This window comes from Myotis myotis, unplaced genomic scaffold (genome assembly GCF_014108235.1).
Source record: "Myotis myotis isolate mMyoMyo1 unplaced genomic scaffold, mMyoMyo1.p scaffold_m19_p_35, whole genome shotgun sequence".
Taxonomy (NCBI): Eukaryota; Metazoa; Chordata; class Mammalia; order Chiroptera; family Vespertilionidae; genus Myotis; species Myotis myotis.
Genome location: NW_023416341.1, coordinates 1627173 through 1643038, shown reverse-complemented (window position 1 = coordinate 1643038; position 15866 = coordinate 1627173). Strand labels below are relative to the sequence as shown.

General features: G+C 60.4%; 1 protein-coding gene across 4 annotated transcripts in view; it reads right to left on the bottom strand.

The window, feature by feature from the left end:
* Positions 1-7246: 7246 nt before the first annotated feature.
* Positions 7247-15866, bottom strand: part of LOC118652894 (katanin interacting protein) — a 203712-nt gene continuing 195092 nt past the window's right edge. For all 4 annotated transcript variants that reach the window (XM_036303138.1, XM_036303136.1, XM_036303139.1 and 1 more), the window contains 7 exons: positions 14575-14639; positions 13444-13554; positions 11587-11726; positions 10290-10391; positions 9656-9816; positions 9482-9570; positions 7247-8894 (listed from right to left, as the gene is read on the bottom strand). In XM_036303138.1, the coding sequence (XP_036159031.1) occupies positions 8839-8894; positions 9482-9570; positions 9656-9816; positions 10290-10391; positions 11587-11726; positions 13444-13554; positions 14575-14639 (724 nt within the window). In that variant the 3' untranslated portion in view covers positions 7247-8838. The remainder of the gene's footprint in view (positions 8895-9481; positions 9571-9655; positions 9817-10289; positions 10392-11586; positions 11727-13443; positions 13555-14574; positions 14640-15866) is intronic.

The following is a 15866-nucleotide window of genomic DNA, read 5'->3' as shown; positions in this document are numbered from 1 at the left end:
TTGTCAGGTGTCAGGTAGACACGAGTGTAGAGGGCAGACCGTCGGGAACGTTGTAGGAACTAAGTGGCAGGTGTGGCGAGAAAGGAGGGCAGCGAGGTGGTGAGGACGCAGGTGGTGGAGGCAGATGGGGCCAGGCCAGCGGGGCCGAAGCCCCTTGGGAAGCTTAGACTCTCCTGGCCGGCGGGAAGCACCCAACTGCGCTTCTGGGAAGGCCGTCGAAGCCGTGGACAGAGAACAGAAGGGGAGCCCCGGCGTCCTCCTCCCCTGACCACACTTGAGGGGACAGGACAGAGGGCAGGTTCAGGAGCTAGTGAGGAGGGGCAAGCAACAGGTTTGGGGGAGACTGAGGAAGGGAAAGTCTTGGGTGCCTGGGGCTCCCGGCCGAGGTTCTGCTCATTCATTCATTCATTCCTGCATTGATTAATCGAGTGAGTGCTTCATTAGCCCATCTTTCATTTGCTCAGCATATTGAACCTACTATGTGGGGCAAGAGATGGGTCTGGAGAGAGATGAGGCCCAATTACAAAGGCCTTGACTGTCAGGACAGGCGTCCAGGCTTTGGCCTCTGGGCAAAAGGAACCCAGTGGCTGCAGATTTGGGGCTGGGCGGCCGCCCCCCCCCCAGGAACTGGCCCGCCCCTGGTATCCGGAGCTCTGTGCTCCCCGAGGTCCTTCTGAACATGGCAAGTGGACCTCAGAGGTCCAGGACATGCTCTTAGGTGGCACATGGGTAAAATTTTAATCTATTTTAATAGTTGTGTTTATGTAAATGTGTCTTAGGAAAAAATGTGTAACGGGCACATCCGTGCCTGAGTTCACAGATATTACTGCTTAGGATGAAACCAAAATAGGCATTTGAGTAAACAGAAAGAGTCGGCTTAAAGAAAAATCTCATTAAATAAATAATTGTGCAAGTGTACGCGACTATGACATGCGGACGGCTCCCCCAAGGGCCACTGCGCCACCCTCGGGCTTCAAGTCCTTTTGTCGTTGCTGGGCACCCGCGGGCAGGGTGTGATAACCGGTCGTACAGAGCCTGCAGCAAGGAGGCCGCTGGTGAGATGGAAGGAAGCGCTTCCAGGCAGGCTGGCGAGTGGCCCCAGTGGGTCCCCACGGAGGGTGACTGGGGGCTCCTTCATGCAGGGAGCACGTGCCACTCCCGGACCTGGGAGGAGGGAGAAGCAGCTGGTTTGAAGGCGGGGACGCCTGGGTGAGCACGGAGAGCCTGCCTGGGGAAGCGAAGGCCCCTCCTCCAGCCCCTGCAGCTCCCCCGCTCAGTCCCGTGCCGTGGACGTGTTCTGGCCCCTGAGTGGCTGAATGGTGCTGGCTTTGTGTGCGCGTCTTTCGTCTTGACCCCCTTTGCGTTGGCCTGATCCACAGCCCAGAGTGGTTCTCATGTTCTGCTCTGGGGACTTGCACCCAGTGTCCCTGTGGTCACATGCCCTGGGCTTGAGCGCACACGCCAGCCTGGACACATCTGAGCGCAGGATGCCGCTCCGCGTGTACACGTGTGCTAACGTGTGTCCTTGGCACTCCTCACGCTGTGTGCCCGTTGGACCCATATGCTTGGGTGCACGTGTGTCTGCGCTGACCCGGTGCCTGAAATGGGGCTCTGCCCCCTCATTTGCCCACATCACACCGGTGTCCCCGGGCAGAGGGCTGATGAGCAGGCCCAGTCTCAGGCGGTACCCAACTATGTCCCTCCGCGGCTGGTGGCTGTGATGAGCAGTCATCCCGCCACCCCCACCGAAGCCAGCCGCCCGGCCTTCGGTAATGGAAACGTCAACTTGATTCATGGGCATTCGTCAGCGGCAGCCAGGCCCGAGGACAGGCATGCTGGGAGGCCCATCCCCTGGGAAGAGCCGCTGCTGCCGGAGGGCTGACCCCTTGCTTAGGAGGATGTGAGGGTGGAAAGAAGCATCTGGGGCTGCCAAGTTCATTCCGACAACAAAAACGTCACTTCAGACTGTGAGAAGCTGCGGAGGTGAACCAAGGAGAGGCCTGCCTTAGGCTGGAGGGGAGGGCAGGCCTCTCAGCGGAAGGGCCATGGCAGCAGGGACAGAGGATAAGGAAGGAGGCGGCAAGGGGTGTGGGCAGAGTCACAGCATGTGCAAAGGCCCTGGGGTTGAGGGCAATGCTGAGAGGCTCTTTGACAGGACAGGCTGCTTGGAGCTTGGGCCACGAGGTCTGCCGCTGAGGGGTCATCTGCAGTCAGGGTGTGGGGACCTTGTGGATCATAACAAGGAGTGTGGCCTCACCTAGGGCCACGGATCCATTGACAGGAGGGCTTTTGTTTGTTTGTTTGTTTCCAATCACAATATTATATTTTGAGCCAAAAATACTAAAAAAAATTTGAACTGTATTAACAGCATCTCAAAGAAAAGTGGAAGGCAACACAGCAGGAGCTCAGCATGGGGTCATAGCAACAGGGGTGCCAGGGGGTGTTAGGAGGTGGGCGTGATCAGCTCTGCAGCCGGGGGAGGGGAGCGGGGCAGAGGCAGGGTGGCCGGGGAGGGAGCGGCAGCAGGTCCCGGTGGAGAGCTGGGGCCCAGGGGTGCTGGCACTGGGGACGGGAGAAGCCGCACAGTGTGGCTGGGAGAGGAGAGGGGAGTAGGGGCCTGAGGGCGCTAGGCCTGTCTGGGCTCTGACGCTGTGCAGCGGGACACGGTGGGCCACACGGGCCTGTGGGAATCAGGAAGCGGTGACCTCGGGGGGGGGCGGGGGGTGAACCAAAGAAGCTCCTGCCCCCAAACCACAGGAGGTGCGGCCCAGGGCACGGCTCGAGGGCTGCGGTTCCGCTCCATCGCCCCTTCGCCTGACTGCGGGCAAACCGCACGGCTGCTCCCGTGGACGGACGGCCTGTGTCTGGGGACAAACAGCCGCGGGGAGCATCAGTCGGAGGAAAACTGCCGGGGTCCAACCCCAGCAGGTCCAGGGGTCCCCAAAGGTGTGGACAGAGTTGGCGAAGAAGGAATGACACGGAGATAGCGTTCAGTTGATCAGCAGCCTCGCCAGGATCTCTAGCCAGGATCTCCAGCCAAGTTCTGGTCTGGATCTCCAGCGAAGTTCTGGTTAGGATCTCCAGCCAGGTTCTGTGTCCATCTTCTCTTGCCAGGTTCTCCAGCCAGGTTCTGTCCAGGTTCTCCAGCCAGGTTCAGTCACCAGGTTCTAGTCAGGTTCTCTTGCCAATTTCTGTAGTCAGGTTCAGTCCAGGATCTTTTGCCATGTTCTCTCCAGCGAAGTTCTTCTGTCTCTAGAGAATGTTCTGTGTAGGTTCTGTGCCTAGGTTCCGTCTCTCTTGGTTCCGTATTCTAAGTTCTGTCTCTTGCTGTCTTATTACATCTGTATTTATACCAGTTGATTCAATCCTATCAATCTCTATTACAAAGGTTAGGGCGTTTCTTATCTCCATTCCAGGGAGTAAAGATTATGTAGCTTAAGCACGATTGTTCATAGTTAAAGTGATTAATTACCCACCTGGCACTAGTTAAGAGGTTTTATTCCCTCCCTAACTTCAGGGGAAAATCCCTACCTGGGAAAACAACCTTTCTCAGAGACCTTGGTTAAAACACATAGTGCCAAGAAGGTGAGCCAACATATTAAGAACAGTATGCTATATATGCCAGGTCCCTTGAAACAGCAAGCATGGACCGGCTCCCGGCAAATTCCCCCTTTTTTATTTTTTAAAAGCAGCATTAAAAAGAAAAACCCGAAATGCTCTCTTGTATCCATTTTAAGAGTAGGATTGGCGCTTTCCACTATTACCTGAGTCTTGATCTATCACCCCAGGGAGAGCTTGCCAATCCTGCACTTTCCCGGGGTGGAAAGGCTGCAGTGGGGTTAAGGATAAGGCTCCTTGGGCCTACTTCCTCCCATGCCTTTACATTTACCTTTCCTTCCTCAGAAAAGCATGGACATACTTCTTGTATAAAACATTCTGTCTGACTGGGAGTAACCTTAATTCCTCTGCTAGCAAGCATATGTGTTAAAAGATCAATACAGAGTCTTATTTCTTTAGACTCAGTATGGCACATCTTCTTAATCTAAAGATCAATACAAAGTCTTCTTTCTTTGGACTCAGTATGGCACATCTTCTCAATCTAAGTTCTGTACTATCCACCTTCTTACCCTACTTATCCTCTATAGGGGGGTCTGTAGCACCCTGGTGGAGTCCTATCCATCCCGAGTGTGGAGGTTTTCAAGGGGGGGGCTTACCTAGGGGAATCCTTTCCAGGGGTTCCCAAAGGTGTGGACGGAGTCGGCGAAGACTATCCACCCTCTTCCTATGGTGGAGTCCTATCCATCCCGAGAGTGGGGCACTTACCTAGGGGTCCCTGTTCGGGCGCCATTTGCCGGGGTCCAGCCCCATCGGGTCCAGGGGTTCCCCGTAGGTGTGGACGGAGTCGGCGAAGAAGGAAGGACACGGAGACAGTGTTCAGTTGATCGGCAGCCTAGCCAGGATCTCTAGCCACGTTCTGGTCTGGATCTCCAGCGAAGTTCTGGTTAGGATCTCCAGCCAGGTTCTGTGTCCATCTTCTCTTGCTAGGTTCTCCAGCCAGGTTCTGTCCAGGTTCTCCAGCCAGGTTCAGAAAACCAATCCTCGCGTGGGATTTCCTGCGTGGACAGACGGGAAAGCACAGCCGACCTCTGCCCTCCCCCACGCCCCACCCCTGCCACCCTGGCAGTGCCTCCCGGGCCACATTCCATCCTGGACTGACACTGCCGATCCTGGCCTTGGGGGAGGCTGGCGGCCAGAGGCCTGGCCAGGACTGGGGGCGGCAGGGCCAGCACCGCAGAGGTGGTGGGGGCTGGACTTGCTCCGGGCCGGCCAGCCGGGGCCACGGCCCCCTCACCGGCGTGCTGGGGGGAGGGCGCCTCTGAACGAGGCCCCCGTCCAGCACGATGTGCACCTTCAGCGGCGACGCCCGCAGAGCACCGCCCGGGAGGGGCTCAGTGTTTGGTGGCTTCATTCGTTTTGTTGTTATGATCACAAATATGGCTCCACAGGCTGTCCCCTCCGCAGGGGCTGGGAGCCTGGGAGTGGTGTCATCAATGCCACACGTGTCTAGCCATGCAGACAGCCCCACGGCTCACGGGGACACGTGGCCCATTGGGCACAGGCCCCACCTGCCTCCTCCAGACCCGACCTGGGCCTGTGGCCTGACTCGATGCCGGGCTTGGGTCCTTTGCATGCCCGGGTGGCTGGGGCCTGACTCCCAGGGGCACAGTCCTACCTACTCTGGGCCCCACAGTGTCACCTCATCCCCTCCTGCTCCCCATTCATCACCTGCCTCGGTCTTAGGGGTGCAGGCTCAGGTGCATGTGGGCTGTGAAGGCAGGGCCAGGGAGGGAAGCAGGCCAGTGTGAGAAGTCGGGGCTGGTGGGGACTGCGGTGGTCTGGGCTCGGGGATGTGGGACTCGAGCTGCCAGACCCTCCAGTTTCTCCAGAGACATGGGGGGGGGGGGGGGAACCGCACAGACCAGCACAGCCTGCGAAGGCGGAGCCACCAGCCTGTGGCCTGCCCTTCATCAGAGGCTGGTGGGGCCCAGCCTCAGAAAGGGACCATCCTGGCCCCAGGAGGGATGGAGGTGAGGCCTGGGGAGGGGTGTGGGCAGCTGCCACCTGTCGGGCTGCAGAAACGGCTTGGCGGGCTCTGGCTCCTCTGAGCTCGGGGAGCCAGTGCAGACACCGTCTGGACCAGACAGACAGAAGCAGGCCCTTCACACTGCTGGACAGAGAAAGCAGGCCCCCAGGGGACAGCGCCTGGGAGAGGGCCCTCTGGGAACCCATGCCTGCTCTTCCTTGACCTCTAGTCCGCGGTGGCTGGTTCATGCCCAGGAATCCCCGCTGGGCTCGCTGGCACCCAGGCCCGGCGGCTGCAGCTCTGGGCTAATTTACACGGTGCTCATGGCTGGGGCGGGATGCAGGTGCGGAGGGGGAGCTCGGCCTCCCACCAGGGTGAGGGTGGGCATGCCACCTCGAGCATGTGCAGGTCACCCCCTGACCCCACCTCTCTGGGGCTGGGGGCAGGGCGAGGGTCCAGGAATGACCTTCCTCCTCTCACCCCCTGGAGAGCCGAGGAGGGTGAGCCACAGGCGGGGCTGCGGCCTCCGGGGCCAGGGACGAGGGCAGGTGGGAGCTGGGTGGCAGGCGCTGCACAGGACTTGCCCCCAGTTTTTTGGGGCACTCGGTGTTGGTTTGCTGGGTTAAGTTGAGCCGACATTTAAAAGTCAGACCTCACACTAAAAAGAAATGAAACACCTGTGTTTCTGGCTTCTCTCAAAAACCTTGAAGGCCTGGCATTGCTGGGCCCTTGGTGTGCGCTGCCCTACGGACCAGGCCTCCCAGCCAGCTCTGCTCCCTGACGCCCGGGCCAAGGCACTGGCTGCGAGACTTACTGTGGCTGAGAAGTGGGCGCCTCACTCGCCTCCCTCCCCACAGGGAGCGTCTCCCGCCTACACAGCCCCGGAGGGAGGAAGGGGGCTCTCCCACGCCAGGTCTGGGCAGAGCAGGCCCCGCTGTCGCCCTAGGAGCTCAGAGGGACAGCGGGCAGGAGCGGCTGCAGAGCCCCTGCCATTGTCTGTCCATGGGGCGGGACGGACAGAGGGATTCCCCTCACCCTGGCACAGGGAGCGAGGCTTCCTGAGGGCCTCTTACCCTCGCCAGGTAATTGCTGGCGCCCACGCCACAGTGCAGACGCCCACCCCTCACCGGAGCCTTCTTCCCACTCAAGCGCTGCGCTACCCAATGCCAAGAGCTGCCACAGGCAGGGGAGGGGGCCGCGAAGCCAAGTGGGAGGCCGCGAAGCAGCTCTGGTGTGGGCTTCCAGCACCGCGCCGAGGTCGACTCTGCGCCAGAGGCCGGCTTCACCGCCGCCTCGCTCTCCCCTGGCTGTCTCGGGATTTGGGCCGGGACTATCGCCTCAAGGCTGTGCCTCTGCGCTTCAGGATCCTCATATAAAAGGAGGGCCCTGCAGTGCCCGCCAGGGAGCTGCTCCATGAGGTGGACGGTTAGAGCCAGGCACGGAACACCGCTCCCCACGCACGGGCTCCTAGCCCCACACATGCTTTTCTCACCCAGCGCCAGGCCCAGGGCCCCCGCTCGCAGGCGGGGAACGACGCTCAGAGAGGGACACGCCCGCGCCACGGGCCAGCCTCCGTGGACTCCGGCTCAGCTCCTGGAGGCAGCATGGGCCACCTCCGACCCCAAGCCCAGTGTGCCAACGTGTTCTTAATAACATCTCTTATTGATTTTGCAAGAGAAAAAAAAATAGAAATTTATTTTAGAGCTAATGCCTGTCACAGCGGTTCTTTCCTCCGAAATTGCATGGTGCACACAATTACTATAAACATCAGCTGAGGCCCAGGGCGAGTGTGCCGGGTCTGGGCAATGTTCCCGGGAATCTGACCTGTGCCCGTGCCTCGGACGCGGCTCCCTGGAAAGGCCTGGCACATCCGGGCACTGAGAGCTGGCCTGATCAGCCCAGCGGCGTCAGCTCTCCTGGGAGCCCGGTCCCAGAGGCGCGCCACGTCTGGGAGGACAGCAGAGAGATGGGGCTTGGAAGCTACAGAATGATGGATTCTCTTGGGGAGAAACAAGTCCTTATCTTCACATGGACCCCGCGCTCCGAATGAAAAGCACATTTGCACAGCTGCCCGAGGAGGCCGCGAGGCTCGGGAAGTGTCTGCAGGCTCGCGGTTGCATAGGAACGCACTCAGTACAGTAACGCGGCCGGGCCGGGCGCCGGGAAAACAATGGATTAATATTGGGAACGAGAAATTACCCACCACTGGGAAAGCAATTAGGTCCCTCATCCGAGCTCGTTACATAGATGGAAATAGATGTGCTCCGGGCTCCGCTCGGCGGGGTGCAAGGCACGGCTCCAACTCGCTGGAAGCCGCTGGAAGAGGGAGGAACGCGGGGGCCTGGGCAGCGAGAACCCCACTCCTGGCTCCGGGCGGGCCATGGACCAAAGAACCAGCGGGAGAAGCCTGCAGACTCCAGCCGGGCAGGGCGCTCTAGCCGGGCAGGGAGCGGTGAGGCCTCTTGGGAGCTCACAGGGACGGTGAGCCTCTGGGGCTGCGGGTGGGGCCGGCCCTGGTCCTCCGCTCCCTGCCTCCCGGCCAGAGGCTTCTGGATGGGTCCCCGCTGCCCCCAGGGTCTGCAGCTGCCCGCCTGCCGGTCCTATCTGGGCAGGACGAGGGCTCTGCACGGTGGGCCCACTCCCTTCCTTTCCTAAGCGACACGTGCCTTTGGCCAGCCCCTTCCAGCTCGCCGAGGGGGGAGCCTGCAGGACCAGCTCCTCTGAGGGATCTGTCCTCTCCCGCGGGCCCTGGAGGGATGAGTGAGGGTGGCAGCAGTCCTGGCTGGACATGAGGGTCCAGGGAAGAGTCCACCCTCCTAGGCAGCTCTGCCAGCCCCCAAAGGAGGCAGGCATGTGCCTGGGGAGGGGCTGCAGGTGGAGCCCCCGGGCACACCTCTGGAGCGCTGGTCTCTGAGGCCTGGGCCCTGTGCTGTGCTCAGCCCGGCTCCAGGCTGGATGGAGGCCTCCCCAGCCCACCTCCCTGTCCCGGCCCAGCCAGACCTGGCTCAGGAAACCAGGACGGAGCTGAGTGGATGCTGCCTGTTTATGGGAGAGCGGAAGGCCCTGACCCCCGCCTGTCGCCCGTCTTTTCCAGGCCCTCCCCCTCGAGTCCTTCTCCTCAGCGGCTCCCTCCGCGCCGCAGCTCTCTTCTGGCGCTGGGGTCTGGGCTGCACGGAGGCCCGAGGGGGACAGGGTGCTGAGCAGGGCCCGTGACGGAGCCCGGGCGGGCTGAGGACCAGCGCTCCCTCCTCCGGTCAGCACCGCCGCCGTCTTGCTGTCTCCTCGCTCAGGCAGGTTTTGGGGCGTAAGGCTGTGGAGGGAGAGCACAGGGGGTCAGGGTACCCAGCTCCCCCCGAGGGCTGCCCCACGCGGGCTCAGGCTGAAATCTGAACCGCCTGCGTTTCCACCCAGGGCCCGTGGCGACGTGGGCCCTCCTGAGCTCCCAGCAGCCTCGAGCCGGCACTCCTGCACACTGACCCCACTGGACAGGCTGGCCACCCCTCCAGCCTCCGCCCTGCTGTTCCCTCTTCCTGGCCAACCCTGCATCTTTCAGGGTGCGGCTCAAACACCACCTCCTCTGAGAAGCCCTCGCCCCGTGTATCCCCACGGGCTCGCCATGGCCCAGGGCGACCCCTTCGAGAATGCGCTTCTGCCCTTCACGGCCTTGCCCTCTGCACGTGAGGCCTGGGTCCGGGAAGCAGTGCCAGCCACGAGGGGCCTGCAGGAGGAAGGCGCATGGGGCTCGGCCCTGCCTCCTCAGCCCCTCCAGCCCCCAGCCAGGCTCCCGGGTGGGGAAGGGGGTCTGAGGGCAGGCAGGCGCCAGAGGGTGTGAGGCCGGCGACTCGTCCCTATTCAGCCCAGACTCCCGAGGGGGCTCAGGCAGAGGACCGAGCGGACCTGGGTCGACGATGCTCTGCTTCCTCTTGGCGTTGGTTACGATCTGGTTCTCGTTCATCATCTGGACATCCTGGTCCTCCACGTGGCCGCTGCGGAGGGAAGACGGAGACGGTCAGGCCAGCCGTCCTGCCCTGTTCTCGGCAGGGCTGGCGGGGCTGCGGGCGGCTCGCCCACCTGACGGCGGTGTGTTTCTCCTGGTGGTGGGTGTCCACGTCCTGGGTGAAGAGGATGGTGTGGTAGGGCACCGTGGGCTCGCACGTGGGCAGGATGCCCCCCACCAGGTGGCCCACCATGGCCAGGATCCCGTTGTACACGAGCAAGTCGTCCACCAGGAGCTGAACAGAACAGAGGAGGGGCTGGCGGCACGGCTGGCAGGGCCCCTCCCACATGTGACTGGGCGAAGTGTGCGTCTGCACAGACCTGCCTGCTGCACCCTGGGGAAGGCACAGCCGCCAGCCGCCTGCTGCCGAGGAGCTGAGGGGCTGAGTGCCTTAGCACGAGGCCGCGCTGGGCAGCCCCAGGCCCACTTTCCCCAACCCAGGCCCCCGGCACCGAGAGCTCCCTCGGTCAGTCGGACTGGGGAAGAGGAGAGGAGAGAAAAGCCCCTCCGTGTTCAGGGTGAGGATTCCAGGCCCTGGGAGGGGGTTTGGGTCCTGGTTGGCTGGGAAGCCTCCCTACACGGAGGACCTGGCATGGTGTCTAAGGCTGCAACAGACAGGAGCCAACGGAACCGCATCCCACGATAGCGGCCGGCGGCCTCATCACCAGCCAGCACAATTCTCTCAAAACCCCGCCAGTGAGCACTCACGCCAAACTCCTTCACTCCTCGATGGGGTGTCTTCGCGTAATTCCACAGTTTGATCATCGACACGGTGGTAGGCAGATCGAAAATCACATAGACCCGGTTCACCTGTCGGGGAGGAGAGCAATTAACAGGCTTGTTTGCCAGCAGAGGCTCTGGGCTGGGTGGGGGCGCCTAGGCTGCTCGGCCACGGCCCACGGGTTCCCACGGCCTTTCATCTCCTCGAAGCCCATCGAGAGTCAGGTCACGTGTGGCTGCGTTTACAACAAAACGCTGAGCTGGCTCGTGGAGGCCTGCTTTCCTGGGCTGGCGTGGCCCCCAGTTAAATACCGCAGAGAACTGGGCAGCCTTCCCTTGCCCGCAGGTCAGGCCAGAAACAGTCTGGGGCAATGAGGCCAAGGCACAGGCCTCGACCCAAGTGAGGAGCGCTGCCCGGCCATCAGCACGGCCCGACCGTTCGTCCTTCCCGATTGCGAATGGAAAGCGCAGCGGACAGGCCCTGAGGCACCGCTGGGTGGTTTTCAGTACCAGCGTCTTTGAGTCTCTGTGGGGAGTGGGGAGGGGGTGGCTCAGATCAGCGGCAGAATCAGCTCCCCTCCTCCCTTCCGAACAGACTCTCAAATACCAGGGGCTCCTTGGAAGAGAGAATGACGCAACGCGCACCCAGCAGGCCACGGGCTGCAGGCTGGTTTGGCCCTGTGCTCAGCCCGTAGCCGTCCTCAGAGTGGAGGTGAAAGACGAGGGCGCGTGCACTGGTCACGCTCAAACTGGCAGCAGGCTGGGCTGCCTGGGGCACCTTGTGGCCAGGTCTAAGGGTGATGGTCTCTGCATTCCCCTTTGTAATGTGGGGCTGGGGCACTGGCCTCCACTCAAGGGAAGCTGATGGACCCTTGATGGTGGGGGCGCAATTTGGGGGAAGGACCTTTGGAAAACCTCCCTCCCAGAACTGAGAAAAAATGTACCCCCTTATCCTCCTGCCCAACTCCAGGGAGTGGAAAGGGGGACGTGTCAGGTGTCGCAGGGACACGCAGACGCTGCTACACATCACTGCCCCGGCATCGGGCCCTGCGGCTGAGGCTGGCGGGTGCGAAATCCACCTGTCCCATCTCCTGGCTGCTCTCCTCCCTCCCTCCCACCACCATCCAGGCCCCCGTGGGCAAAGCCCACCCCAGGCTCTCCGTCAGGCATTGGAGCTAAAGGGTCAGGAGGCTGGGGATGAACGTGGCCTGGAAGGAAGGCGTGTCCCTGAGCCCAGGGACAGGAAGCCTCCGTCCACCCAGGGCTGAGAGCCTCCAGGACCTACCAGGCCAGGCAGGATGGGGGCCAGCCACATGTGCCGGCCGTCACTGGTGTCGTTCACTCGGTCGATGAGCTTGTCAGGGGTCCGCACGTCCCCACTCACGCCCTCCAGGGAGTTCACGCTGTCGGGGAAGGCAGCGATGTCTGAGGAGGCCTCTAAGCTGCCATAACGCGAAGAAATGCACTCGGACCTGCACCACCCGCACGCGCGCGGCCGCCAGCCTCCATCACACTGTGGGCTCGGGACCGGCTGGCAGGCAGAGCAGCCTGAGAGGTGACAGCCAATTGGACAGGTTCTGGGGAGATGCGAGCCTGAGGCTGAGGGGAGCGGGGCGGAGTGAGGGTGGGACGCCCAGTTTCACCAAGTGCTAGAGGAAGGAACAAGCTACGTGGCTGCCACTCTGGAGAGTGGAGGGTAAACTCTGCAAAGGGTCTGTCTTGCGGGGCGACGGGCCACGGCTGTGCCTGTGCGGACCGTGCAAGGCTGGAAGGACTGGAGGGGGCCTGGCTTGGCGGCAGCCGCTCCCTGACGAGCATCAACTTGGGGCCGGAGAACCTGATTCCAGCTCTGGCTCTGCCCTTCTGACCCAAGGTCTTGGGCAAGTCACGGACGTCTCTGGGCTGGCTCCTCATCTATAAAATGGGTATAACCTTCTCCAAGTCCCAGAACTGATGCGAGGATCTCAGAGACACGGATCTGAGCTCTCCCAGTAAAACCATGGAACCTAATGATCAGAACCAGCAAGAATCACTTATCCCAGGTGAGGAGGACGGTGACACCAGGGAAGGAGAAAAGGATGCCACTGGAACCCAGGGGCCCCAGAGGTGCAAGGCAGGCTCTGGGGTTTGACCTGCCCTGGCAGGCCCCTAACTGGGGGTGTTGGGATCACAGGTCAAAAGGGGGTCAGGCGGGTTCCATCAGAGAGACATGGCAGCTCAGTATCAAGTGCATGGTCTCTGGAATCAGACTCCCAGCTCCACCACGCACTGGCTGTGCGACCCTGGGCAAGTTACCCACCTCTCGGTGTCTCAGTTCCTCATCTGTAAAATGGGAACAACACTCACTTCACAAGACTGTTGTGAGGGCCAATGAGGTACCAAGCGGCAAGCCCTGGCACGGTGCCTGGCACAGAGGAGCCCTCAGTAAATGCTAACATTGGGTTTGGGGGCCTGGTAGGTAACAGTAAGGACTGAGGGCTGAGATCAACTAGAAGGACGGGTCTGGGGGAACGGTAGCAGATATTCGTGTCCAGCCCCCTTCACTGTTCGTGACTGTGGCCTGGCCCTGCCAATTACTCAAGAAGAGCTAAAGATCGGGATTTTCATATGAAAACTAATTTTTTAAAAATACTAATTTAAAATAGTGAAAAACTCATTGGGTAAATCCTTGTGTGGCATTCCATGATCACAGGGTCCCAGGGTCAATACATTCAGGACACACTGAGTTGAGCCCAGTGTGACAGGTCGCTCCCGACAGGCCTTGTCAGAGCCTTTAGAACTCCGAGGGGCCTGCATCTGGGGGCCCCGCCCCATTCCCGCCACCGACCCTGTGCTGTGGAGCTCCTGCTGCGGGGCCTGGTCAGGCATGGCTGGAGCTGCTCACTGCTCTGCCCAACCCCCACGGGCAGCACCTGACTGTAGGCCGAGCCCACAGGCACGTTTATTCCCAGGCCCGGCTCCTACAGCGACATTTCCCTCCAGTCAAGGCTTCTGCTCCTTCCGCCCTCCGCGCCCTCCGCGCCCTCCGCGCCCTCCGCGCCCTCCACGCCCTCCGCGCCCTCCACGCCCTCCGCGCCCTCCACGCCCTCTGCACTCCACGCTCCCTGCAGCTGGGCGGAGCCCTCCTGCCCAGAAAGGATACTGTTTTCCGACAGAGGGATCTTCTCGCCCCGCTCATCGTACAGCTCGAGGCCGGTGAGGCCGATGTAATAGGGGTCACCCCAACTGGTCAGGAGCTGAAACTGAAAAATGACTGGGGCGCGCGATTAAGGAAAAACAGGCTTGATTTCGCGAGATCAAAGGAAAACAATGACAAAGATAACAGAGGGAGATAATGTTTTGGTTTATACAGATGAGCAAGAGCAGAAAAATGATATTTTCTCTCACTAAAACTGAATCCTGGCAAACTGTGTGTGTATCAGATTCTTTCATTTGAACTGTGTGTGTGTGTGAGTGTGTGTGTGTGAGTGTGTGTGTGTGTGAGTGTGTGTGTGTGTGAGTGTGTGTGTGTGTGAGAGTGTGTGTGTGTGAGTGTGTGTGTGTGAGTGTGTGTGAGTGTGTGTGTGTGAGTGTGTGTGAGTGTGTGTGTGTGTGAGAGTGTGTGTGTGTGAGTGTGTGTGTGAGTGCGTGTGTGTGGGAGTGTGTGTGTGTGTGTGTGAGTGTGTGTGTGAGTGCGTGTGTGTGGGAGTGTGTGTGTGTGTGTGAGTGCGTGTGTGTGGGAGTGTGTGTGTGTGTGAGAATGTGTGTGTGAGTGTGTGTGTGTGAGTGCGTGTGTATGTGTGTGAGTGTGTGTGAGTGTGTGTGTGAGTGTGTGAGTGTGTGTGTGAGTGCGTGTGTGTGGGAGTGTGTGAGTGTGTGTGTGAGTGTGTGAGTGTGTGTGTGTGTGAGTGTGTGTGAGTGTGTGTGTGTGTGTGTGAGTGTGGTGTGTGAATTAAAACCTTTCTCCAGGCCCAGGAGATGAGGAGCAGGAGGGGACAGTGCTCTCCAGGGAGCTGGGAGGGTGGGGACACATTTGTGTCACAAACTCATTATATGGTGCTGAACAAACTGACCAGGCCTCACACTGCCTCATGCCTCAGTTTCCCTGACTGCAAAGTGCCAAGAACAGAGAACCTGTTCCCTCCCGTCCGTTCAAGGATTCAAGGATGCGGGCTGTCCCGGGGAGGAGGGCACATGAGCTTTACAGAGGATGGGCCGTGACAGGGAGTGCCCTTCCCCCGGCTGCAGGCCTGGCCCCCAAGCCCAGGGTGTGCGGAGGGCGGGAGAAGGATACAGCCGCAGGGCATCAGCGGAGCCTCATAGTCCATGCTCGCCCGCTCCAGGCTTTTTGTGTTGAGCCTAAGGAAACACAAGACAGCAGAACACAAGGGCTCGAATGGCTGGTCAGCGATTCCGTTGCAGACTCTGAAGACAGACGGCGGTAGCATTCCGGGGGCGGTAGCATTCCGCAGGGAGCTCCCATTCTACTGGGGAGGCTCGGCCACAGCCAACGTGGGCACAGGCTTGACTGACATGGACTCTTCTATGCCTTAAACTACCCGAGTGGCGGTACTCACATCCCCAGTGTGAATGAGGAAAGCGGAGCTCAGAGCAGTGAAACCTCCTCCCTGCTCAAGGCCACACAGCTGGCAGGAGGCAGAACTGGGGTGTGACCCGAGGCTGTCCAGTTCCAGAGTTCTCCTAACCACCCCACCTACTGCCCCTTGTGCTGAGAGCTCAGTGAGGCACCCGACGGGCCCCGGGTGGAGAGGGGGTCAGGGGTGGAGAGTTGGACATGGGTGGGAAGGCGATGACTGAGCTATGGAGAAGGAAGCCGTGGGAAGAGTCAGAGCCATGCCTTCCCAGCACAGGGGCAACAAGAACAAAGCCCCTAGGTGGAAAGAGGCTGGGGGTGGGTGCTGTTTGCCACAGGAAGCAGCCGGGGGCAGGGTAGCTGCAGTGAAGAATGGGGGCAGGAGGGCAGGGAGAGGAGGCCAGAATGTGGGCCGCACCCTGAAGGCTTTGGCTTCTTGATCCTGAGCAAGTGACTTCACTAGCTGGGCCTCAGTTCCCACATCTGTAAAATGGGCGGAATCGTCTCTACCTGAATGAACGTGAAGCATGTGGCACAGAGCAGGTGCTCTGGAGGGAAAGCCCTCTCCTCCTCCATGTCCTCCCCACGGGGCTTCTCTCCCTGGTCTCAGCCAGTGCACTCGCCTGGCCTGGTTTCCCTCGTTTCAAGGGCAATGTTATCATTAGTGACTGTTCCCAGTGACTGGCCCAAGAGGTGGTCCCAGCTACCGTGCAGGGAAACTCATTTTGTTTCAAGAACTTGGCCCCTGGCATTGGAACATCAGGGGGTTTAAGTGAGTGGCCTTAACGTGGCATTTACAAATGGTTATGAACTCAATGCAGCTGAGAATGGGGCCAAGAAATCCCAGTGAATCCATGAAATGTTAGGCATTGTTTTTCTCTGAATCTTTCTAAGTCAGGAACGGAGAGGCCAGAGCAGGGAGGCCTTCCCTGAACCAGCCGGCGGGCATTTCTGGAGCCAGGCGGCTGGGATGCTCTTTTCCCAGCAGGAAG